A 25992-nucleotide genomic window follows, 5' to 3' on the forward strand; every position below is an offset into this window, starting at 1 on the left:
TGAGTTTTTTTTGTCTGTGCAGACTTGATGGGCTGAAAGGTCTCTTCTCAGACTCTATAAATCTATAATTCTAAAAAATAAGTCAAACAAATTTGAAGAACACACTATTGACTTCCATTAATTCAATGTAATAACTCAATTTATTACTTCAGTTTTTCCTTTCCACTACTTCCTCTCCAAACTCCTTGAATGTGTCCATATCCATCTTTCTCTGAAATCCATACCTGAATCATTTCAACCAGCTTTCCACCCATCAATGTACAAAAATGGCTTTATGAAAGAACCAAAGGAGATTCAGAGAAGGTTCACTAGATTAATTCCAGAGAGGAAAGGTTTGTTTTATGAGGAGAGATTGAGTAGTTTACACTTATACTCATTAGAGTTTAGAAGAATGAGGGGAGATCTAATGGAAGTACATAAAATACAAAAGGGATTGACAAAGTAGATGTAGATTGGACATTTCCCTTTGTAAGTAACCTAATGCATTTTATTAAAATGTGGCAGATTTAAATCAGGCATGAGGAGAAATTACTCCTCTCACCAAGTTGTGAATCTATGGACTTTACTACCTTTAGAGTATGGTGGATGCTGGGACATTGAATAAATTTAAGGATGAGATGGACAGATTTTTCATTAGAAATGGGTTGAAGGGTTATGAGGAGTGAGCAGGAGAGTGGATTTGAGTACAAGCTGAGATCTACGATGATTGCATTAAATGATGGAGCAGGGTCAAGCGGCTGAATTTCCTACTCCTGCTCCTAGTTCCTCTGTTCTTATTTTTCAGTGATATCCAAGTTGACTGCAACAAAATTATTTCCCCTTCTTGAGTTGTCAATTGTTACCTATCAAATTGTAGCTCACTGATCTTCATTAACTGTTAAACAATGCCACCGTTGTAAAATTCCTCATGTACCTTCACCACAGCCTTAAACCTCGACTTCTCTGTAATCTTATCCAGCTCCATTGTGATTTCTGAATGCCTATAATTTTACCTCCCTGAGCATCCCTGATTTTGATTTTTCCACTATTGGTGACCTGGTCTTCAGCTACTGGAACCCAATGCTCTGGAATTACCTCTCTCAGCCTCTCCACCTCATTCCCCTTGAAGAAGTTCTTCAAAATGTCTTGATAAAGTTTTTGGTCAACTGCCATACACTACGACCGCAGATCAAAACTCCAACTTTAATTCTAATGTGTCTATTTTAGAAAGAGGACTGATACATCTAAAATGACTTTGGATGTAATTGCAGTGGCTATCTAGAGAGAGAGAAGCCCTGGAGTATCTGATCTAATAAGGTTCTAAGGAACCTTCAAAGGAATGGATTATACATTCTGAACTATAATCTCCTGGGAGCTATCTCAGACTGTAGATGTAGTGGGAGAAAAGACAACAGTTTGTGTGAGAGACTTGTTCGAGGTGGTTCCTTTTCAGGTATGTACAAGAACAACGGTTCAGTCCTGGTCTGTGTGTACTCGTTGTAGAAGATGTGTTAGTGAGCTGAGATGCTCATGTGTGCCAACAGACTGCGATACTTCCATGGATTAGATTGTATTCAAGCTCTAGTATGCAGTGAAGATCATGGTTGAACAACCGAGCCACCAATCACTTCTGCACTGCTCTGTTGTTCTGAGTACTAGAATCCCTTTAACTAGCAAGCCAGTTAAAAGAAAACAGAAGATTTTCAGTCAATTTACAAAACTAAGAATCACAAAACAATCTATATTCCACTATCTACTTTTCACAAATAACTAAGAGGCTGAACTGTATATCTTCTAACTTTTATTTTTTTTGGACTCCTGATATCTGATCCAAATGCAGGTGGGTTGTGGTAGTATTTCTTCTTGGATTTAGTAACTAATAAAGTTAATCTGGTAAAAGTCTGGTAAAATTTGTTCCTTTCAAAACATAAATTCATTTGTTCTGGAAGAAAGGTATCTGTGGGGACTCTTTGTAGAGTAGTCATATTGAAACCAACAGAGGGGTTAGGTGAATAAAGACGGCAGCCAATTCATCCCTCCTCATATGGGAGCTTAACAACTTGAGATATCCTGTCTTGTGGACCCTTGCCTGGCATCTAGTTGTAACTTTATGTAGCTCCTATGAAATGCCTCAGATAATTTTATTACACTAAAGGTGCAGTTTAAATTGTAGATATTGTGGGATTGCACATTCATGACATTTATAATGAATTCCATTTTGACAAGTATGACTAGTCTGATGCAGTATTGTTTTGATTAGATATATAGCCCTGTTTTTGATTTACAATAACTCCACGAATGTAATCATAGAATCACACAAGTACAGAGGAGGCCCTTTTGCTCATCAGTGTGTACCACCAAATGCTACATGAAATCTACACAAGTCTCTGATAGAGCGTCATCTAGATTCAAAATGTTAGCTTGCTATCTCTCCATGGATGGTGTCTGACCTGCTGTGATCTCTAGCATTTGTTGTTTTCAGTACACAAGTCCTACCTTGCAACAGTAGGCCCATAGTCTTGAATGTTACAACATTTCAATTGCTCATCAAGTAATGAGAACACATGAACCTTGACTTAATCTTAAAACTAACAGTAAAATGTAATCTTAACGGCATCTCAAATTTAATCATAGCCATAATTGATATCCCTTCCTTTTGTTGCTTTGACTTGGTGTCAAATGACTATCCCTGATTTCTCTGTAGGTCTGGTTTGATTTCTAACCACACAATGTTCTGACTGCAGTATTTTGACTGTGCAGTGTTGACTTTTCATTGTGAGTTAAATATAATTGATACTCCATATTTATTTTTGTTTTCATTTTATTCGTTAGCATCCATTCACCAGCCACTGATTAAATGACCACTTTGATAGGACTTAAGCTGCAGTTAACCGTGGTATGAACCTTTACTGTTAGACTTGAGATTGGGTTAAGTTCTCAATAAGTTCAGGAGATATTCGTGGTGTGCGTGATTCAATGCAGTGTAACATTAAACAACAAGTCCCATATGTTGCTGCACTTAGAATCTGCTAGATTAATTTGCTAGCCCAACACAAACGTTTTAGACAGTGGGTCTTAAAGGTTATGAAACATTCATTTCCAAACACAAACGTATGATAAATTCCTTCTGCTAGTCATCTGAACAGTGTCCGAAGCATTCTCCAGAACTGCTTATTTTGAAAAAAAAACCCTTAAACCAGCTTTTGGAATGTCTTGTATTGTCTCTCCCACCAGCCTCAAAGAATATATGATTCTGGATTAGTGGTGCTTCCAGAGCACAGCAGTTCAGGCAGCATCCAAGGAGCTTCGAAAAAGCTCCTTGGATGCTGCCTGAACTGCTGTGCTCTTCCAGCACCACTAATCCAGAATCTGGTTTCCAGCATCTGCAGTCATTGTTTTTACCTCAAAGAATATATGAGCCTTAGTACGGATTGGAATTCTTGTTCCTTTTTTACAACTTTTAAATTTAATTTTGAGAACACTATTTTATTAAAGTTTATGATATTGCTGGTGGATGATTCAAATTGATTCAAACTGTGGAAAATATGGACTCAAACAGTTGGCGCTCCGTTGGTTCGAGCCACCTACTGGCGAAAATCGTCCTATTTGAACAAGTTTCAAGTTGCTTAAGACCATAAGATACGAATAGCCGCAACCCCAAGAGTCCTGAGGAGTCTAAGTCTATAAAAACCGCCTCAATGTTTCACATTACACAACTGATTCTCAGAGACACACACTGCAAGGAGATGCCTTAGAAATTATTTACCCGGCCGGCCAAGATCTTGAGTTTAAATCGGAACTTTTTACCTCTGAAGCGAATTAATAATATGAAGCACACGGGAGCGTAACCTATGGAATATTAGCAAGTTTGTGACATCGCTTTCCTTAGATTTCTCTCCCACGGGACAGGAAACGGGTAAGGAAAATAACTGCTTTTTGTATTATATGACAAATGTTATCGAGATGGAGGCTTTCTTCCTTGAATGGGGAAAATAAAACGGAAGAGACTGAGAAAATAAAAAGAGAAAAGAAAGCTGTTTCATTTGGATAAATAAAGTTCCACAACTATAAATATTTATGGGTGGAAATTGGGACACGGTTTAAATTAAAAAGCACAAGGGACACAGCATTGTGTATTTTGTTTTATAATGTGAGAGTAATTCCCAGAATAAAATCGAGCTGATAAAGCATGATGAAGACTTTAAGAAACGATTGTGTATTTTTTTAACAAATCTCATGATCAGCTCATGATTTGAGTAACTCAACCTATTGTTAAAAAAAATCACAGCTTTAGAAAAGCATCATTAACTGGATTAGGATAGATTCTAAAAGTAATATATATGATATTTAGTAAACAGGATAAAAGAAATCCCACTGTAAAACAAATAGTTTACAAGCTGAAATATTTAATTGATAAATTGCCTATGACTTTATCCATTATTAAAACAACTTTTCGCAAGGAGTAACTTCAGACCCACTCCTGATCTGGTGTCATAAACCTTGGCAGAAATGCATTCAATGTTATGGCAGTGTTATGGAGATACTGAACGAGTATTTTGCATCAGTGTTTGCTGTGGAGAAGGACATGGAAGATATAGAATGTAGGGAAATAGATGGTGACATCTTGAAAAATGTCCAGATTACAGAGGAGGAGGTGCTGGATGTTTTGAAATGCATAAAAGTGAATTAATGACCAGGATCTGATCACGAGTAGCCTAGCACTCTGTGGAAAGCTAGGGAAGTGATTGTTTGGCTCTTGTTGAGATATTTGTGTCATCGATAGTTACAGGTGAGCTGCCAGAAGACTGGAAGTTGGCTAAAGTGGTGCCACTGTTTAAGAAAGGTGGTAAGGAAAAGCCAGGGGACTGTAGATCAGCAAGCCTGACATTGGTGGAGGGAATCCTGAGGGACAGGATTTACATATATTTGGAAAGGCAAGGACCGATTGGGGATAGTCAGTATGGTTTTGTCTGTGGGAAATCATGTCTCTCAAACTTGATTGAATTTTTTGAAGAATTAACAAAGAGGATTGATGAGGGCAGAGCTGTGGACGTGATCTATGTGGACTTCAGTAAGGCATTCAACAAGGTTCCTCATGGGAGACTGGTCAGCAAAGTTAAATCTCATGGAATACAGGGAGAACTAGCCATTTGGATACAGAACTGGCTCGAAGGTAGAAGACAGAGGGTTATAATGGAGGGTAGATTTTCAGACTGAAGACGTGTGACCAGAGGAGTGCCATAAGGAGTGCCACAGTAGTGCTGGGTCCACTACTTTTTGTCATTTATATAAATGATTTAGATGTGAACATAGGTATAGTTAGTAAGTTTACAGATGACACTAAAATTGGAGATATAGTGGACAGTGAATAAGGTTACCTCAGAGTACTGTGGGATCTTGATCAGATGAGCCAATGGGCTGAGGAGTGGCAGATGGAGTTTAATTTAGATAAATGTGAGGTGCTGCATTTTGGAAAAGCAAATCAGAGCAGGACTTGTACACTTAATGGTAAGGTCCTGGGGAGTGTTGCTGAACAAAGAGACCTTGGAGTGCAGGTTCATAGCTCCTTGAATGTAAAGTTGCAGATAGATAGAATAGTGAAGAAGGTGTTTGGTAGGCTTTCCTTTATTGGTCAGAGTATTGAGTACAGGAGTTGGGAGGTCATGTTGCGGCTGTACAGGACGTTGGTTATGCAACTTTTGGAATATGGTGTGCAATTCTCGTCTCCTTCCTTTCTGAAAGATACTGTGAAACTTGAAAGGGTTCAGATAAGATCTACAAGTATATTGCCAGGGTTGGAGGATTTATAGGGAGCTATAGGGAAAAGCTGAACGGGCTGGGGCTGTTTTTCCTGGAGTGTCGGGGCTGGGGGGTGACTTCATAGAGGTTTATAAAATCATGAGGGGTGTAGATAGGGTAAATAGACAAGGTCTTTTCTCTGGGGTAGGTGAGTCCAGAACTAGAGGGCATAGGTTTAGGGTGAGAGAGGAAAGATTAAAAAAGAAACCTAAGGTGCAATGTTTTGATGCAGAGGGTGGAGCATGTATGGAATGAGCTGTCAGAGGAAAGTGGTGGAGGCTGGTATAATTGCAGTATGTAAAAGGTATTCCTATGGATATATAAATAGGAAGGGTTTAGAGGGATATGTGCCGGGTGCTGGTAAATGGGCAAGATTAGATTAGGATATATGGTTGGCATGGGCGAATTGGACTGAACAGTCTGTTTCTGTGCTGTACACCTCTGTGACTCTATGATTTGATATCTGAACAGAATAGAGCTACTATCATATAGTAAAGCTATAGTGAAGGAACTTGGAGAATTTCCTGACCAAATATTTTGCCATGATAGCACATTTAATGCTACGTCTTTAGGTAGATATGTTTTTGCACACTTCAGCATTGAACACTTTTCCCCAAAGTTGTTAATAGCACAGAAAGATCACATCACAGCTAGGGAAACTGACCATCTGAATGTAGAATCAAGATTTTAAAAATAGGTCTCAAGGATTGGGAAATAAACAGCAGAAACACTAAGCAGGGTGGTAAATAAGAGGATAAATTCAATGTCAAATTGGGTACAAGATGAGAAATATAGGAAGGGTATAAAAGATTGCATTAAAATACAGAAAAAAACTGAAAAGTTGAAAAACAAATTAAAATTGAACACTTCCAAAATCTCCCTGAAATTCCAAGCCTGAATGTGAGGTTGATTGGCAGTAATCAGCAATTATCATTTTTGAGCATTAAACATCTGCACTGTATATAGTTTATATCTCTAATAATGCAACTTCATGATTTTTGTCCAGATAGCAGACATGCCATTTGCTATGCATTATCTTTACACCTACCCGCAGACTTGAATTGATCATTCATATTTTGATTTACGCAATCAGACATTCAAAACAGCACAGCACCCTCGGCATGTGATTCAGGACCACTGTGAACATGTCAATCATCAACTTGCCTCATGAACCAATCAGCCTGAAGAACCCATATTGAGGAGGGCAGAGTTCAAATCAGGAAGTCTAAGTTAGGGTAGTTAATTCACTGTATAATCATTTATAGAAAATAAACTAACAAGGGGGGGGGGGAAGGATGTTCAGAGAGAGGGACATAGAATAAAGAAAAATGTTTAAAAGAGTTTTAATTAAAGTCTCAAACAATAATCAAATTTGGAAGGATTGAGATTCCACATTTGAGTGACAAAAATAGATTTTCAGTGACATACGTTATTTGGCAATCATTCCACGAAATGTGGACTTTGTTTGGAATAGACACACACTATTTTCTTCTTGTTGTAACCAGGGGTTATATACTAGAATGTCACAGCAATCATGTGTTTGAATGCAGAGTCTGTCATTGGTGAGATATTGATGTAGCAAAGCTTTCAAGGAACAGAACAGATGGAATGGTAATTTCCTGATTTCCATCTTTAACTACATATGTGCAGATAGCAAAAGTTGTCTGAGATTTACTCTTCAATAAATGTCAATACTGACAACTTGCATATTATTAAAACCAAAATGTAATCTCATTTAATAATATCAACAATGCAACAGTCATCAATATGCCATGTTTGTGATGCTAATGGCAGAGAAGCACAATTCAGACAGCAAATTTTGAATATTCACATTTAACTGTGCATCTGTTTCTAACCTTAAATTGTGGTACCATTTGGACATAGATAATGAGAGGTGGTATTAGCCTCTGTTATTATGACAGCATATTCTAACCAATTATACTTTTCATTTCTACAGGACACATAGCACATATAGTATCTATGTGTATTAATACAATTACAACTCTGTCCTACATTTATCTTCTAAGACTGCTCATTAATCCAAGATTATCTGGAATGAAAAGATAACCCTTTTTTTTCTTTCACCACTGGAAATCATCTCCTTAACTCTTGCCTCTTGTCTCATATACCCTCATTCAAAAAGTGCAGGGACTACTTTGTCATGAAGGTTATGGCAGTTTCACAATTTCCACCACTGCTTCCTACCTTTCCATTTTCCACCAAACCAAACACCCCTGGATAAGTTCCTGACCACGTATCAACATCATTTTCAAGGCTGCTTACCTCGATATCTTCAATGTTCCCTAAGCCTCAGTTCATTTGATGTTGAATCCTTCATCCATTCCTTTGGTATCTTTACACATGGTTATTCTAAGATGATGAGAAAGTGAGGTCTGCAGATGCTGGAGATCAGAGATGGAAATGTGTTGCTGGAAAAGCGCAGCAGGTCAGGCAGCATCTAGGGAACAGGAGAATCGACGTTTCGGGCATTAGCCCTTCTTCAGGAACATTCCTGAAGAAGGGCTAATGCCCGAAACGTCGATTCTCCTGTTCCCTAGATGCTGCCTGACCTGCTGCGCTTTTCCAGCAACACATTTCCATATTCTAAGATGATCCCAATTTCTAGACTACTATTACAAACAGTCCTGGGCAATGTTCCCCAAATGCTTATGGTTTCAAATTAGATACCCCACGTTATCAAGCTCCTGGGTACGAAGGAATAAAACGGCTTCCTTTCTTTATTCACCCACCCCTTTGGTGATTGAAACAGTTTAGAAATTATCCCTTCCCTTGTGGATACCTTTCTTGAAGATCAAGTGAGCTTATGTTTTAAAAGGAGCAGCTTTAATCAGGTTTTCTTGAGTTAAGAGGAGAATGTATTGGTTACTAAACAAGAAAAGAAATAAAAATGCAACACATGCTCTGATTAGAAATCAGAACTAATTTCAAGCAAGTTAAAGTGAATGCACAGGTCAGCCTCTGAAAAGTGAACAATAGGACATTGCCATCATTATGCTGGGTGATAACAGTAACATTGGCGACTGTTTGATTTTGAGAGCCTGCCTTTGTGGGCCAGCTGAAAGGCCGTTGTCCTAATTCCTTTGACTGCAATTTTGACTACTTTCTGGCTCCCAGAAAAGAACAAATACAAATTTTCATTTTTACCAACAGAGCAGGTATAAATAAGGGTTTTTCAAAATTGTGACTCTCTCAGCAGACACCTCACCCATTAATACGCACAGACTTGGGTTGAAACTGGCTTTTACCTCCTAGCCTTGTGTGTAGCCAGTTCTGCTATACTGTGGTAGTTCCCTTCTAGTGCAATCCCATGTTATAAGAAAGTCATGTAACAGCAGCACCATTTAAACTAATGAAGCTGGAATCATATTATAACCAATACATGCCTTAAAACTTCATACTTTAAAAACAGTGTCTCCAATTCGTCAATTGTGTTATAGCGAATTTGTTTTAACAAAACACACTTTACAGCAGAACGATTTGTATCTTGAAGGGAGTAAACACAAACGTGTCTCCCACCCAGATTACTTTTCTCCCATGGTATTCATAGTCTGAGAAAACTCACAGCAGATCGTTATTGACTCCTTTGTCTGTCTCTTTCTTTGGGCTCTATCCATACTTACCATTTACTCCCCCCGCCCCCAAAATCTTCTGCATACAAACCGACATTTTCCTAACTACCATCAATTCTGAGGAATGGTCACAAGACCTGAAACATTAACTTTGATTTCTCTTCACAGATGCTGCCAGACCTGCTGAGCTTTTCCAGCAACTTCTGTTTTTGTTCCTGATTTTTAATTTGGTTACTTGTGCAAACTTCTTTTAAAAGCTGAAGAGTCAAAGGTGCAACTGAAACTGAGTGGTCCTGATCTGAAAGGAGCATGGTTTCACATATGTATGTTCCTCACTATATGAATAGGAAGGGTTTGGAGGGATATGGGCCGGGTGCTAGAAGGTGGAACTAGATTGGGCTGGGATATCTGGTCGGCATGGAGAGGTTGGACCAAAGGGTCTGTTTCCATGCTGTACATCTCTATGACTCTATAACATTGTCAAAAAAAAGGCATTAGACCGATATTTAATTTTGCACGTTATTTCCAAACCACCTTCCTTATTCTGCAAGCATTTGTCAATGTAAAAACAGAAAAATAATAAAGATTGCATATGGAATAAAAAGAATAACGGACTCCAGGTTTTATATCATAGGGAAGGGTTTGAATACAAGGCTGATGATGGGTCTGTTTAGAATACAATTCATGTGTGCAGTTTTAGCAATCTAATATAAAAAAGATATTGGAACTGTATAAAGTGCAATACAGACTTCTTTTTATTAATCATTTTTTGGATGTGGTATCTCTGGAAAGGCACATTTTTGAACCTATTCTGAGCTGATCAAGAAGTTGTAGTGAGCTTTGCTCCTGAAGCACTGTCGTGACGCCTGAAGATCTCATTGAGGTGGGGTAGGAAGTTCTACTATTTTTAACTTTATGATGAACTAAAGGATGTCTTGTCTTGTGGGTGAGTCCAGAACTAGGGGGCATTGTTTAAAAATTAAGGAATAACCATTTTAAGTCAAAACTGGGGGGAAATACTTTCTTGAGTGTTGTGCAACTTTGCAACGCTGCCTCAGAAGGCGGTGGAGGTTGGGTAATTCAAATTTTTAAGGCAGAGGTAAAAGTGTTCCTATTGGCAGAGGAATTAAAATGTTAGGAGTATTTGGCAATGTGGAATTTTAAACACAAACAGATCATCCATGAACATATTGAATGGCAGAACAGGCTCTCAGAGCTAAATGGCCTGCTTCTGCTACTAATGTTGTTTCATTGTATGTATGATGAAGGAATGAATGTTATTGAGATAAGAAAGATGAAAGTATATAAGTATGATCAAAACCAAAGTTATATTTGTGTTAATGGAGGATCCTATCCTTCGATAGGATAAATATTAGAAGATTATTTCAACAGATGATTAACTTATTAATGAGGAAGCCAAACTGAGGATTTCTGTTAAAAAGCATTGAAAGCCATTTTCTTTAATGCAATGTGTTATTAAGATATGGAGGCTCCAAAAATTCACAACAACTTAGACTGGGAGGAAATAAGAACAGGTCACAGATATTCTGGATTTGATATTGGATCAGAGGGAGAGAGGGAGCAGAGGTACTATTTTTGAGCTTTCATGATTATCCTGCCAAATGTAACAGCAGGACCAGATTCACGATTTTTGGTACTTCTTTTCCAATTGAGGTGTTAGCTGTCAGGCTGGTGTGTAACCCTGTAGCACAGTCAAGGAGCAGAGGAAGTAGAAGCAAGTGGTAAATCCAGGTGTAGGGGATCAAATTAGAGGTCAGAAATAACATCAGAATGGAAAGAAGATCAGAAGCCAGAAAGGAGATTCAAGACTTGGTTGGGACAGATGCAGAGGGGACAATGGAATCTTGAGCAGGGCAAAAGTTGGTGATCAAAATGGGAAATCAGTAATGGTTGTGGGAGATCAGAGGGCTCCTGGAGAGAATCAGAGATTCACCAAGTAAAGAGTCCTGTGTCCTTGGTCACAAGGATTTGGCATAGTGTCAACAAAAGTATGTACTCAGATCAATTATGTATCTCCAACAATTTGACAAAGTGGGGCACACTGCAGAGATGTTCAGGCCTGGACTGTTGAAAATTTAAAGGGCATTTTAAAATTCCATTTAAAACCAAATTGTTATATTTAAAAATGCAGGTCCAATAGATTATCTTGCTGGGAGTGACCTGACACTAGATCCATCCAGTCACATATCAGTGACTTTCTGACATTCCCAGAATGCCAGGTGTACTTGATGCACTTTCTAGTGACATCAGGAAAACTCTCAATGACTCTTAAATTCTGTAAGATCAGTGTTTAAGGTCCTGATGCAAAACCCCATAGCCAATTTTTGAGGCTGTTACAAGTGACAGGCAGCAATCACGTTCAGAACACAACTGGGATCATTTTTAAAGGATAAAAGGGTCATTGATTCCTCTGTGTTGTTCTTAGATTTGTGGTTCCTACACGTAAACCTCAGAATGCTAGCTGTCCTTGTGTTCCCTTCTACTTGCAGTCCTTTGCATAATACAGGCTTCTGACTTTAAACTGTTCATTTTCAATTTTAATGTAGCTTGTCAGATACAAAAAAGAAGTGAATTCATACACACAAAGTAGAAAGTAAAAACATTTTTAGAATAAAACTTGCATCAGAATAAACAACATTGATGCATAAGCTTGCAAAGGGATATAATCAACCAAACTGATCTGTGATCCATACTGCCTGGTTACCACATGATAAATTCTGCTCTGGGCCCTCTCATGATATTTCCTGAACCATGTTGTCTATCTCTCTGAAGAAATACAGTTTGCTTATAAGTAGAAAGGGACAAGGGTTGCTTGAGAGACCAGCACGTAAATATTTAACATTTGTATGGAATTCCTTTCTTTGCTATTGTAAGTGATGGGAGCATTTAAGTTATAACCATATTATTTCAAGGTAATTATGCTTTTATTCTTAAAATATATTTAGTTAATAAACTTTGAAGATAACAGTGCAATTTAGATATCACAAATTACATACTATGCAGATCAATGAAATTATGCATGTTAAACACTTTTACTCATTCATACAACCTGAATGAATTTTACACTAGTTTCTTCATTTTGCTATGGCAAAAGCAGTGTTTTTTTTTCCCAGCTGAATCCATGCTATCCCATAGAACATAATCCTGGAACTTGGAAAATGTCAGTTCACTATATTCAGTTGAGATAGGTCCTTGCATGAGACAGTCTACTGTTTTGACCATAACAAAAAATGTCTTTCACTAAGTTGATGGCATTGCAAGAGCCTCTGATCTTTGTCTTGGTTTGCATCCCTGGAAATGGTCTGTATTTTGTCAATTGTTACAGAGCTGGTTGGGATGCACCTCGACATTTGCCACTGCATTTTCTTCCGGATCAAATGGACATCCAACAAGGTGATTGTGTCCACCCCACTGCAGCTGCCCCAGGGAGTGTGTGCAATGGTGCTGATACTCAGCATGTGCATGAAGGATCTGACTAGGAGGACACTGCTCACCACCAGTCAAGCTATAGATTGGTGCTTGTTTGAAAGCAAAGTTCTACCACCAAGGGAATCATTGTTTTCAACAAATAATTTCTTAAACCAGTTATATTAATGAGGATTCTTCTACTGATGAGCCACTTTTGAGGTATAGGAGACAGTTTTCTTTGGAACCAAATAGTAAAAAAGGGATGGAACATATATATATAAATTCCTTTCTATTCCTGTGCATAGATATTAAAGCAAAACATAATTGACAGTATCTTCCCCTCTCTGGATGAGGCAAGAGAGGCAAGACTTACTTTCTCTCCATTGATTGTCTGAGGAGTAGACCTCAATCCAGGATTTTAGGATCCAGAAGCTGCCGTCTTCTGACCAGCAGCTTTTAGAAATCCAAGAAACTAGTGTCGTGGGCTATGCTTGGGTGAGATACTAAGCATTACTGTTAATGAGTTGATTATTGATTGGATGAGTTAGCTCAGTAGTGGCGGTGGTGTGTGAATCACCACCTAACATGCCAATCCAAATACTTAGGAGAAATATGGGAAAAATCACAGCCAATGCTGATCTTGCACCCATTTTCTCTGTGTGTTATGCCACTAGCACCATGCAAGCTGCACACATTCCATCATAAGAAGAGTCCCACAGAGGTGACCTCACCATTTGTCAGAAGGGTCTAAATTGTTCTATCCTGACAAAATACAGCCAACTGTCTTGTGTGTCAGGAGGATTCCAAATTTTGACTAAGCAGGTTCTAATGAGTTTGTGCATGATTCTACAGGTGTTCACAAACATGAAGATGCAAGATTTACCCAACTTGTAGATAAGGCCATTTTTAAGGATTAAGGTGATTGCAAATTGCCAGAAAGTACTCTGGAATATTTTGAGGTTTTTTGGTGGGATCTTAGATTTTCCAATAAGTATTACTGTATTCTGACAGGAATGCCAGAGGATTCAATGATTTATCCACACCAAAGCTACAATGGATGAGGGGGCAGCAATGGCAGTCTGTGTACTTTTCTTTCTTCACTTGTGGGATGTGGGCATCACTGGGCTGGCAGGTAGTTTGTTACCTGTCCCTAGTTGTCCTTGAAAAAGTAATGGCGAGCTGCCTTCTTGACCTCCTGCAGTCATGTGCTGTAGGTAGATCCACAATGCTGTTACAAAAGGAATTTTAGGATTTTGACTCAATAACACTGAGGAAATGGTAATATATTTCCAAGTCAGGATGGTGAGTGGCTGGAAGGGAAACTTGCATATAGTGGGGTTCCCATGTAACTCTGCTTTTCTCCTTCTAGATGGAAGTGGTTGTGGATTTGGAAGGTGATGTTAAAGGATCTTTGGTGAACTTCTGCAGTGCATCTTGTAGATAATACACACTGGTGCTACGAGGATCAGTGGTGGAGATTGTGGATGTGGTACCAGTCAAGTGTGCTACTTTGTCCTGGATGGTGTCAAACTTCTTGTGTTGTTGGAACTAGGCAAATGGAGAGTATTCCATCACCTTCCTGATTGTGTCTTGTAGATGGACAGGATTTGGGGAATCAGGACGTGAGATACTCGCTGCAGTATCCTTAGTGTTTGATCCACTGTTGTATTTATTTGATGTGTTCAGTTCAGTTTCTGACCAATGCTAACTCCCAAGACGTTGATAGTGGAGGATTCAGTGATAGTAATGCTTTTGAATGTCAAAAGGTGATTGATAGATTGTCTGTTATTAGAGGTGATCATTACTTGGTATTTGTGTGGCACAAATGTTACTCGCCACATTGCCTTCCAAGCCTGAATATGTCCTGTGTCGTGGCTGTATCAGATAGGTATCTTATTTTTACATATTGCTTGTTGCTCCTGTTGTGCTCTCTTACATTCCTCATTTGAACCAAGGTCGCCCTAGTTAGGACCAGGACAGAAGAGTTCTTCAAAGCCCAGTAACTGGAGTTCATGATCTTTGTCCAGCCAGAATTCTGCAGTTTGTGGTGAAATACAATTCCATAGATCTCCAATTTTGAGCTGCTCAATCTAAAATGAATCCATTCCATTTGGCACAGTGGTGGTGCCACACAATACAATAGAGAAGTGCCCTCAGTGTGAAGACAGGTCTTGGTCCCCACAAAGACTGTTTTGGTCAGTAACAACAATGCTGCCATCAATAAAGCATTAGCTGCAGGGAGATTGATGATAGAACAACATCAAGTAAATATTTTCCTCACGCTTGTTTTCTCGCTACCTGCTGCAGTCACAATCTGGAAGATGTAGAATCTTAAAATGTGGAAACAGGCCATTAGGCCCAACAAGTCCACACCAACCTTCAGAGTATCCCACCCAGACTTACTCCCCTACCCTATTACTCTATATTTACCCTTGATTAACGCACCTAACCTACGCATCCTGAACACTATGGGCAATTTAGCACAGCCAATTCACTGAACTTGCACATCTTTGGTCTCTGGGAGGAAACCAGAGCACCTGGAGAAAATCCCTACAGATAGCCACCTGAGACTGGAATCAAACTTGGGTCCCTGGCGCTGTGAGGCAGCAGTGCTAACCACTGAACCACCATACCATCTGTGTCCTTCACAACTTAACCAATTTGTCACTAATGGTGTTTGAGTCATAATTATTGATGGGCATTGATGTTCTCCATCTAGTGTGCACTCTGCCTCTGCTACCCTCAATGCTACTTCTAAGTAGTGTTTAATGTGAAGGTGTACAGTTACATTAGTTGAAGGATGGCAGCAGGAGATAGGTAGTAGTAAGTAGGTGTTTGACCTGATACTGTGAAATTCATGGTGCATTGTTTTGACACTATTATCAGTTTCTCGGGTTTCGACACTAAGTTGATCTCTCTGGCTAAATCCTCAAACTCCCGTCTGAGGGTGAGCCTTGTGAGTTCCTTGATCCTCGCGATCTCCTTGATCCTCTTCCATGGAAGCATGGCATCTTTCCTTCTGTTTAGCTCCAGTAGTAATGCATTCGATATTGCATCTATCACTGGGACTCGCTCCTTACATCAGTGTTCCATTTTAAAAAGCAGCAACATTATTAGGTCATAGCGTTGTAAAAATACAGAGGAGACAATTAGGCATACTGAGTCCATGTAGGCTCTTTGCAAAACAATCCACTCAGACCCATTCATTGCTCTATCCTGATTATCCTGTGTTTATTCTCCTCAAGTGCCCATCCTTGTACCATCAGCTAATGCAACACTTTTTTTTGGTATCTTCTCTAAACTCATAACAATCTTTTAACTTCTACTAATTCTCCTCTCAACTTGTTGTTCTCCAGAGGGAATCACTCCAGCTTCTCCAACCTAATCATGTAGCTAAATTTCCTGATTCTTGGAACCAATTTAGTAAATCTGTTCTGATTCTTCTATTCCATGAGACTCCATTTTGTTAACTAGCCTGTGAATGGTAATATGTCAAACACTTAAAATCCAATTCAATGAAATGCATATTAAGCTGACTGTGTATACTTATGGGGGAATGCTCCTACTTCCTCTCATGAACACTGATGTCACATTTGTCACATTCAAATATTCTGGAATGTTCACATTTCTAATGGAGTGAAATAGAAAGTGTTGCATTTAGTTGCTGGGTGTTTCAGCACTTTATAGTCAATGAAGTAATGTTGAATTATCGTCACTACTGTAAGGTAGAAAATGCAATGGCTAGTATTTGCTCAGAAAACTCTACAAACAGCAATTGATGACCAGATTATGTGTTTTTATAATGTTGATTGAGGGATAAATACTGGCTTAGAGTGGGGATAATTCCACTGCTGTTCTTCAAGCATGCCTTCAGATTTCTTATATCAGACAAACAGGATGACAGGGTATGGTTTAAACACTAACATGAGAAACAGCACCTCTAATAGTGCAGTTCTCCCTCAAACCTGCACCACAGAGACAGCCTTGTTTTCTTTTCTGCTTATGTGTTGAAATGGTGCAAGAGATTACAGCAAACATTGCTATCTCCACCTTCACTTCCCATAAAAAGAAGTGTTGTAAACCATGCAAGACATCCAGACGAGGTAATGTATCTTTAATAGCCAGACTTTTCAGTACATGCAGTCTGTCAATGCTCATACCCTCCATTACCTCTAACATCTGCTTCTAATGGATAAAAGCAAATTACTGCGGATGCTGGAATCTGAAACCAAAAGAGAAAATGCTGAAATACCTCAGCCGGTCTGGCAGCATCTGTAAGGAGAGAAAGGAGCTGACGTCTCAAGTCTAACTGACCCTTTATCAAAGCTTTGACAAAGGGTCAGTTAGACTTGCAACGTCAGCTCTTTTCTCTCCTTACAGATGCTGCCAGACCTCCTGAGATTTTCCAGCATTTTCTCTTTTGCTGTCTGCTTCTAATGCTTTTTTGCAACCATTCTTTTCCATAATAAACAGTAATCCAGGTACTCATTAACTATTTTCGACTTGTTTAACTATATATCACCCTCTTTGTCCCTAATAGGACCCAAATCTCCTTTTACTATCTGCTTACTATTTACTACTATGCCAATAGAAGATTTTTGATTCCGTTTATGTTAACTGCTATTTGATCCTCATATTCTCTCCTTGCTAGTCTTATTATTTTCTTTACTTCCCCTCTCCATTTATTGTATTTAATCTGATTTGAGCTCAAAGAATGCCCCTAATATGAACCTATTAATGTCTATCATCACTTTTCCTATCTCCCTCAATATCCCAGAAGCCATAGTTTGGTTCCTTTACTCTCCACACTTGTCAGAATGAACCTTGACAGCTCCTGAAACATCTTAAAGATTGATCACTGTTCTGTTACAGTTTTTGCTTTGTCTTTTAATTCCATTTTACTGAGCTAGATCACCTTTTGAATACAGTCCCCTTCCAATTAAGAAATGCCGTTTAAAATTACGGACAATAATGTTTTTCCATAACCAATTAAAACTGCATGATATGATGATTATTATTACTTGGATGCTCCCCCACAAGCACTAAATTGAACTGGCTCATACCAAAACCAAGCACCAGTGGTAGCACTCTGTACCATTTGAAATTTATGTGTGTGTTACTGTCATAGTTATCTCAAACAGCATCCTCCAAACACCCAATTTCACCATCTAAATGGATGAGAGCAGCAATTACTTTAGAACACCTGCAAGGTCGCTTCTGAGTCATACACCATCCTGACTTGGAACTGTAGCATCACTTCTGCAGTGTTACTGGGTCACAATCCTGGAACTCTCTTCCCAACAGCACAGTAGGTGTCCCTACACCACAAGGATTGTAGCAGGTCAAGAAGGCCACTCACCAGCAATGCCCACATTCTACAAAAAAAAATGGGGCCATTATGAGCTCATCACTCAGTTCAAATGGCTCTGTTGAGACTTGGTTTCCATCATGGGTCATTCCTGATCCATTCCACTAATAGTGAGAATAGGATCAATTAGAAATATAGATCTGTGTTCCATGTGCCATTTCTGAGAGCCCCCAGATCTTCCTAGACTCTGCAAAAATCCAGCCCATTACCTGCATTGACACTGACAAGGAGTGTTGTACTATTGGAGCTGCCAGCTTTCATATGAGACAATCTGAAGCTACGTCCATTCTCAGTGAACATGAAAGAACCTGTGCTATTAATGGAAAATAAAAGCAGTGATGTTCTCCTGATGTCCCAATAGTTTCCCTTTATCATTGTCACTAAAGTAAAATTATTTGGTTATTATTTCATTGCTGTTTATTGGATATTGATGTTGGATGTCATTTTCACAGCCTTGCAATACTGAGTACATTTCAAAAGCGTATCATTAGCTACAAAGTAATTTAACACATCTGACTTGCATGAAATATTCTATACATATATGTGCAATCTCAATCTTTTCCTTATTATTATGGGTGAAGGTAAGGGATGTGAGGACAACATTTATCTAGCACCTTTCAGAATCTCTGCATTTCCTATTTGGTGGATGACCAAAAATTAAGCTGTAGTTCCTTTTCTCCCAATACTAAACTGAAACATTGCCCTCACATCCTTTACCTTCACCCATAATAATAAGGAAAAGGATCTTGCATTTATCCAGATCTTGAGCAAGTTCCTTCTGAAAAGCAAGTCACAACAAGTAGTAATTATGAAAAGTACATTTTTAATTTGTTCATTCTTTTTAATCATGCAGAGTAAAGTTTATAGTCAGCATAACATGTTAAGTGGAAAATACAAAACAGCATGATAGCAAAGTGCTCCAAGAAACAGACTGTCTGGAGCAAATTCTATTTTACACTGAGCCAAAAGACCAAAATAAAGCCTGCTTTTAATTTTAATTAAAATGGTAAAAAGTTATTTACTAATTTGTGTGGTCAGAATGTTTTAAAAATAATTTCAAAGCCCATGCTTCTGAAGATTTATGCACTTCTGTAGTGAACAACTGTGACTGGATGCTCTTCAGAATTTATGCCCTCCTCATTTGACCACTACAGGGTATGGTGATATATTCACCTCCTCAATTAATCCTCAGTAATGCACGAGTTAGAAAACTATCGGAAACTTTATCATCCAATGCTCAGCACCAACGTAGTACAAAATGGGATTATAATTATCAGAAAATGCAATTGCAAGTATTTTAAAAAATCAAGTAAAGGTACCACAGCAGAAGTTTTTAAGTTTCAAGTTTTTTTTCTATGAAATATAAGTTGAAGGTGAAGTAAATTGTATTTTTGCAAGATCTTATTTTGTTCTTTGTTTTTCATTTAGTTTCCTGCTGACGAAAGAGATTTCATCATTGCCACTTAAGTACAAATCTACCAGTTATTTGTGAATCTGTGCCTGATTCCAATCATTAAATGGCTGCAGCAAATGTTGTGATGTTCCTTGCTCTATTATTAACCTGGCAGATTGTGATCACCAATGGGCAAGGAGAATCTTCCAAAAATAATTCCAGTAGGAACTTTATTACAGAAAAATTAATGACAAATGGAATTTCTACTCCAAGCCCACCAAGACCAAAAGCTGTGCTGCTCTTTACAGATGGATATCAGAAAACAGCTATCCCCTCAAATAAAGAAACTGGGTCTTCATCTCCTCCTTTGTGTATTAAACAAACGGAAATACGACATGCTTTCAAATACATCAATTCTGTGGTCTCCTGTATGATCTTTGTGGTGGGAATCATTGGAAATTCTACATTGCTCCGAATTATCTACAAGAATAAATGTATGAGAAATGGACCGAATGTCTTAATCGCCAGTCTTGCCTTGGGAGATTTACTCTACATCTTGATAGACATTCCCATTACGGTATACAAGGTATGAAGAATAACAGAAAGGGACAAATGGCGAAAGTGTATGGTGATGGTGGGAACGTAACCAAGCTTTACCATAAAACAGCCACACTCCATAGGCAGCTAAGACTATGTAGACTCCAAGTTCTATGGGAGGAAATGAAATTGGCATACTAAGCTGCTTTGCAAGTGTCAGATTTTATTGTGGAGAGTTTGATGAAATGCTATAGATATTAAATAATTACATTTTGAGACGAATTAGATTCTTTATGAAGAAAAACATAGACCAAATCAGATTATATCATGGGAAATTCAAAGATTATTATTAGGAAAGAAGAACTAAATAATCATTTGGAAAAGAATAATTGGAAGAAGGAATAAAAATCTTTTAGGGAAGGGGATTAGGCTCAAACAAGGATTTGGATCAGCTATTACACCAACTTGGTGTGAATAGAAGCCAAAAAGTTAACAACATAAAATATAATGTTGCACATTGTTCTTGCAGTGGTTCTTTTTTTCACAATTTTTTAATATATTAGTCATATATATAAACGAAATAAGTTTAAAACAAAATTAGCACATCTGTATGAATGGGGAGAACTGCAATGTAAGTCAAATCACAGGAATAATATTGAGTTTCAAAGTAGTTAAACAACTGAGTCAATGGAATGTGCAAAATCCATTCACCTCATTACTCTAACTTAGCAATAACCAAGCAGAATCCATTAGTTCATTGGAGTCAATAGCTCATGTACCTATAAAGAGCACTAGTTAAAATTCAATTATTTCACCGTGTAACTGGAAGTGAACATATGTGGATATTAATGATGAAATAGATCCTTGTGTGTTCATAAAACTGTTTATTAAGGATTTCTTAGTAACACTGATAAACCTGCAAATAATTGGTGATTTCACTCCTATGTGTCTCACAGTGCATTTGTTTCTGAAGGTTTTTCTCCCGCTGCTGACTATAACTCTATGGGTTACATTGTCATCCCCCACCACTTCTCACCATTATTTATATACTACCTCTTGAAGACATAACCTAGTGACATGGGATCAGCTTTTACAAGTATACTGGTAACACTCCATTTCACTTCCTCTTTGACCTCCCAGGCTATTGTCAATCTCTCCAATTACCCATGCATTATCACGACTTAGAAGTACTTACATTTCCTCCAACTGCTTACCAGCAAAATGGAATTATCCTTTTCAGTTTCCGTTTGCACCTACATGCCTCTCTTGTTAACTCCATCAATTTTCACAGCTGCCAGCTAGGCTACACCCATAGATAAATAATGCTGTTCATGATTATAAAATCCAGCTTCTCCTCCCAGATTCTCCCCCTTTTCCAAATCAGTTCATCATTTCCAAAGCATTGACTATCTATCCCTGACTGTTTGCAAAATGTAGTCTCTAACTTTATCTGGGAGTGCTGATTGGCAGGTCCAACTGGCATGAATTTAAACTAATCATTAAGATTTAAATATTTCTGAAGTGTGGAAAATTTGGGCTTACACTGTGATTAGATGTATGTACTGGAAGCTACATATATTAACACACAGAGCATTGTTCTTTACAGACATACACTAAACCAATGACAGCTATTCTCCAGTTAATTCCTCAAAGCAATGCTTTGACCAATCCAAGGGCATTCTACATGGTTTGTATTTAAACAAAGCCTGCATGTTATTTGTCAATCATCTAACTGTTGCATTCGACATGATGCCTCTATCAGAGTCCACTTGCAGACTGATCAGTGCTCTCTTCTCATCCAGTTTAAATTTTATTCCCCTTCTATTGTTATTCTTGTGAAATGTTCTGATAAATGGAAGATAATGAGCTTCAACAAAATGTCTTATTTCAGCAAACTGAATAGATTGCTTTGTTTTTTATAATGTGTCGTTTTCACCAATATTCATATTCTGTACTACCAAATGACTAAAATCTACTCATTTCGCTCCCATTGTAAAGGTAGCAAATTGAACAAAATTCTATTCTTTCCAACAATGTTTTTCAGACATAAAACTCAAAAGTGATGGCTGATTATTTCTCACATTTTGCTTAGTGTCAATTAAGAGAGTATAATGGAGGGTTTCCTCTGCGAGCACTGGTGACTTTTCTCAAGCAATTCTCCACTGTCCACTTCATTAATTATACACCTGGTGTTCACTGTGCACACACAAACACAATCCTGCAGTGAGTAGAGGCAGAAATGGCACCTAGAACTTTGACCGTTCACTCGACAGACTCCATATTCAAACCTAGCTATATACTACATGAAATACTGCAAGCTAGGAACTATTGCTGCACAGTTCTAAAAGTTGAGAGGAGCTTAGAGATACTGTGGATGGGATGGTGGAGAGGAGGATTTACTTCTTTTCCATCAATATCAGAGAAAATCATGACATCAGACACTGCCAACCAAGTCCAAAGTAGCCACAGGTCAGTGCGGTGTCCATGGTTCAGAGGAGTGCATAGCAATGCCACAAGAAGGTTAATGACCTTCTGTGCTCTGTAAGATTAACTGCCAAAGTCTTTCTACTACCTCACTCTAATTCTTCCACTGCACAGACTTCCTACCAAGGCTCATGATCTACAACTCTCACTTTTATATGCAGCATCTTCCCTCAATGATTCTCTCCTATCCTATCTGCCAGAACTATGAAACCTCAACCCCTTTGTCACCTCACCACCATTAGCAGAGCATCCAGCCATTTGCATCTCAGTTAATCTCTCACTTTGTCTCATTGCATAAGAAAGATTTAGATTTATTTAATATTGTCACTTGTACCTAGGTACAGTGAAAAGTGTATAATGTTATGATATTCTGGTGCCATCTTGGATTACAGAATAAATTACTGAATAAATTGGACAAATGATAAAATACTGAATAAATTCATATTTAAATTGATATTACTAAAACCTGATAGCTTCAAAAGTTCATCTTTCCCTCTCCGTAGTCTTCATCCTCTCTGCTCCTCGGGTTGGTGCAATCCAGCATCATCCCCATGGTCCTGGCAATGTGCTCCTTTTCTACCGTCACAGGTGCCATCATTTCTGTGTCAGCTGCCTCTGAGATGGAGATGATCACGCTGCATGGATCCTGCACCACATCCTCCGACACTGGACATTGGCCGACAGGGTCCTAGTTCATCTTCTGATGCTGCCACCTGAGGTGGTGCAGGGATGCACGTACATAGGACCCTGGCCCCAGGCCAACCAAAACAAATAAAGTGACCGAACTACCTAGCTGGAAAGGCAATGATGAAGCCGTATGGATTTGGATGAACCCCATGCTCAGGAGCCGAACACTGGTGTCCCTGCCACTGCCATCTTGTGTTTCAGTCTGTTTGTTCAAATTGGCGGGGTTATTCAGATTGATTAATGGGTTTCATATTTGGTTGTTCAGTTTGTCTGGGATGTTTTCAAACCCGTGCTTTCCTCCTGCCTGTTAATGGCACATCAGGCAAAATAATGTACAGTAGAGATGAAGGGGTGATGGTAGAGTGGCTAACTTTCCTCCTCTCACTCTGTGTATGAATAGAAAATTCTTCAGCTTGTGAAAGAGGACCATGCTCACTCACTGGGGGCGGGGGGGGGGTGGGATGCTAAGGCCTCCAAACCCTGACAAGCATGTAAAATTCATAGCAATATTCTGCATAATGCACACACACATCCCGCATCCATTTACCACCAGTGTTCAAGCATCTCCACCCATTACACAACTCATTCCCTTTGACTTTTGCAGGTACTATTGACACCTATCCTCAAGAGATCAGCCCTCCCACATATTAGCTCCTCCTCCACCTCTAAGCCATTGATCCCTCAAAGGATACACCCACACAGCCATATCCTGCACACTCCACTAGTTTAGACATTTTGACCTTTGTGGGTACTTTAACTAGATTGGACTCAGGGGCCCATTCTGATGAGCACAATACTAGCACAACTCTGCAGCTGGCTGAAAAAGAAACACCTCTGAATGGTGGCACACAGACGACTTCAGGAGCATCAGCACCAACACTAAGCTAAAGATGTGTCAGCCATCAATAACTTTGTGCGAGTGCACAAATACAGGAGCATCAGGTCGGCTTGTCAGAGACATTTGGTAAATTAGATTGAAGGTTGAAGGCATCTAATCAGTACAGTGCTGGCTCTGATATGCAATTGTTTGGCTGTCCCCACAAACTGGTTGGCAGCTGCCATGGAAAGCCAGGTCTAGTAGAACACTTAGGGTCTGCCTGGCATATACACAAACCTGTGCTCCATTGCTTTAGCCACTGGTGCTCAGCATCAGCGGCAAACCAAAAGGGTGATGAGGCCATTTGTCCTCACTGCAGGTATACCTTCATCCTAAAATGGTACCTGGATGGAGGGTGAACCATATACATGAACCCCAGAAGTCTCCTCTTAAGACAATCCACAAGTTCTCAGGTCCTCCATCTTTAATGGGTCACCCACAGACATGTAGCCCAAGAAGGAGAAACTGTATTTGGTCAGAGGACTTTTACCGTGTCAGAGTTCTTTAGAGACAAACGTCTCTGGCTTCGTCTGCCCAAATTGTCAAAGGCAGCAGTCTCCTATATAAGGTAGGGAGGCTCTCTCTTCCCCAAATGCAGATCCCTGGGAGTGCGTTTAGATATAGTGGGAGGGAAAGGAAAATAACTCTCCGAGGACACATCAGTGGTACAGGTGATGCTTTATTATTCACAGAATATCACAAATGCAAATATTTGTGTGCTGTTTGATCAACAATCATTTAAGTTGTCGGACCAAGAGTCAACTAACCGCAGTTTCCCTTTGTTAGCACCTACCAGAACATTTGTTTTCAACACTTTTCAAAGGCTGTTGCTTTTAAGATAACAACAAACCAATGTCAATGCTTAATGCCTTCTACCAACTCAGATCTTATGGAAGGGTTTGCGAATTAAGTCCTGTGTGAATTAATGTGTTGAATGCTGCAGCGCTAGATCACATTGAAGGTGTTGCTGTTTCCACTCAATGTCGTTGTCTTCCTCATATGCCACTATCCCTGCTCTTCAACTTCCATCATATCCTACCTTTGCCTGTTCCAGTTGTGCAGTGCACTGCATGCAAAGATTATGCGGCATATTGCGTATGGAGTGTATTCCAAGGCACACCTTCAATCCCCAAATCGATTGAATACTAAACTCCATCTTGATGAGGTCTATTGTCTGCTCCATAATGGCCTTGGAGGAAGAATATGCTGCATTGTACAGACACAGAGACTCAGTCAGAGCTTTCCATAATGGAATTATCAGCCATGTTTGGAGTAGCCCTTGTTTTCCAGCAACTATGCTTGTGTGGCATCAGGCCCTTGTAATAAAACCGCAACCTGAGACTTAGCAAGGACATCGGAACCATGGTAGCTTCCAGGATACCTAGTACAGACCTCCAAAATTTGGTTGTGATGATCACAGATGACTTGGATATTAACTGAGGGAAACATTTCCTATTAGTAAATTCAACCATGTTATTATATGGCTGTCGACATGATGGGTGTTCAGCCTACAATATTCTGAATTTGGCGGAAGCCAGCAGTGTTGATAAAGTGGTGCCTGGGCTACAGCAGTGACTTCATCAGGAAAAACAAGATGAAATGGTGAGATTTGGCACAAACTGAATCAGGAACTGCCTTAATACATGTTTGTGGATTCAGGATTAAGATTCCACACATGTTTTCTACTGGATTTTGGGAAGGAATCAGTCACATAGAAATTAAGCATAGTTGCTACCATGTCAGCCACGAGTATAAGATGGCTGCCCACATCTGAGCACAAATCCTGCTCCAGCAGGTAACACAGTTCTATCACAGGTTCCCAAACTATCTTCATTCTTTGAAGGCATTA

At 39.1% G+C, this 25992-nt stretch overlaps 1 protein-coding gene across 1 annotated transcript in view; it reads left to right on the forward strand.

Moving 5' to 3' along the window:
* The first annotated feature begins 3528 nt into the window (after positions 1-3528).
* Positions 3529-25992, forward strand: part of LOC122557192 (endothelin receptor type B-like) — a 45073-nt gene continuing 22609 nt past the window's right edge. Inside the window, exons 1-2 of the mRNA XM_043704610.1 lie at positions 3529-3895; positions 19594-20144. Coding sequence (XP_043560545.1) covers positions 19683-20144 — 462 coding nt within the window. The 5' untranslated portion in view covers positions 3529-3895; positions 19594-19682. The remainder of the gene's footprint in view (positions 3896-19593; positions 20145-25992) is intronic.

The sequence above is a fragment of the Chiloscyllium plagiosum genome, chromosome 15 (genome assembly GCF_004010195.1).
Source record: "Chiloscyllium plagiosum isolate BGI_BamShark_2017 chromosome 15, ASM401019v2, whole genome shotgun sequence".
NCBI lineage: Eukaryota > Metazoa > Chordata > Chondrichthyes > Orectolobiformes > Hemiscylliidae > Chiloscyllium > Chiloscyllium plagiosum.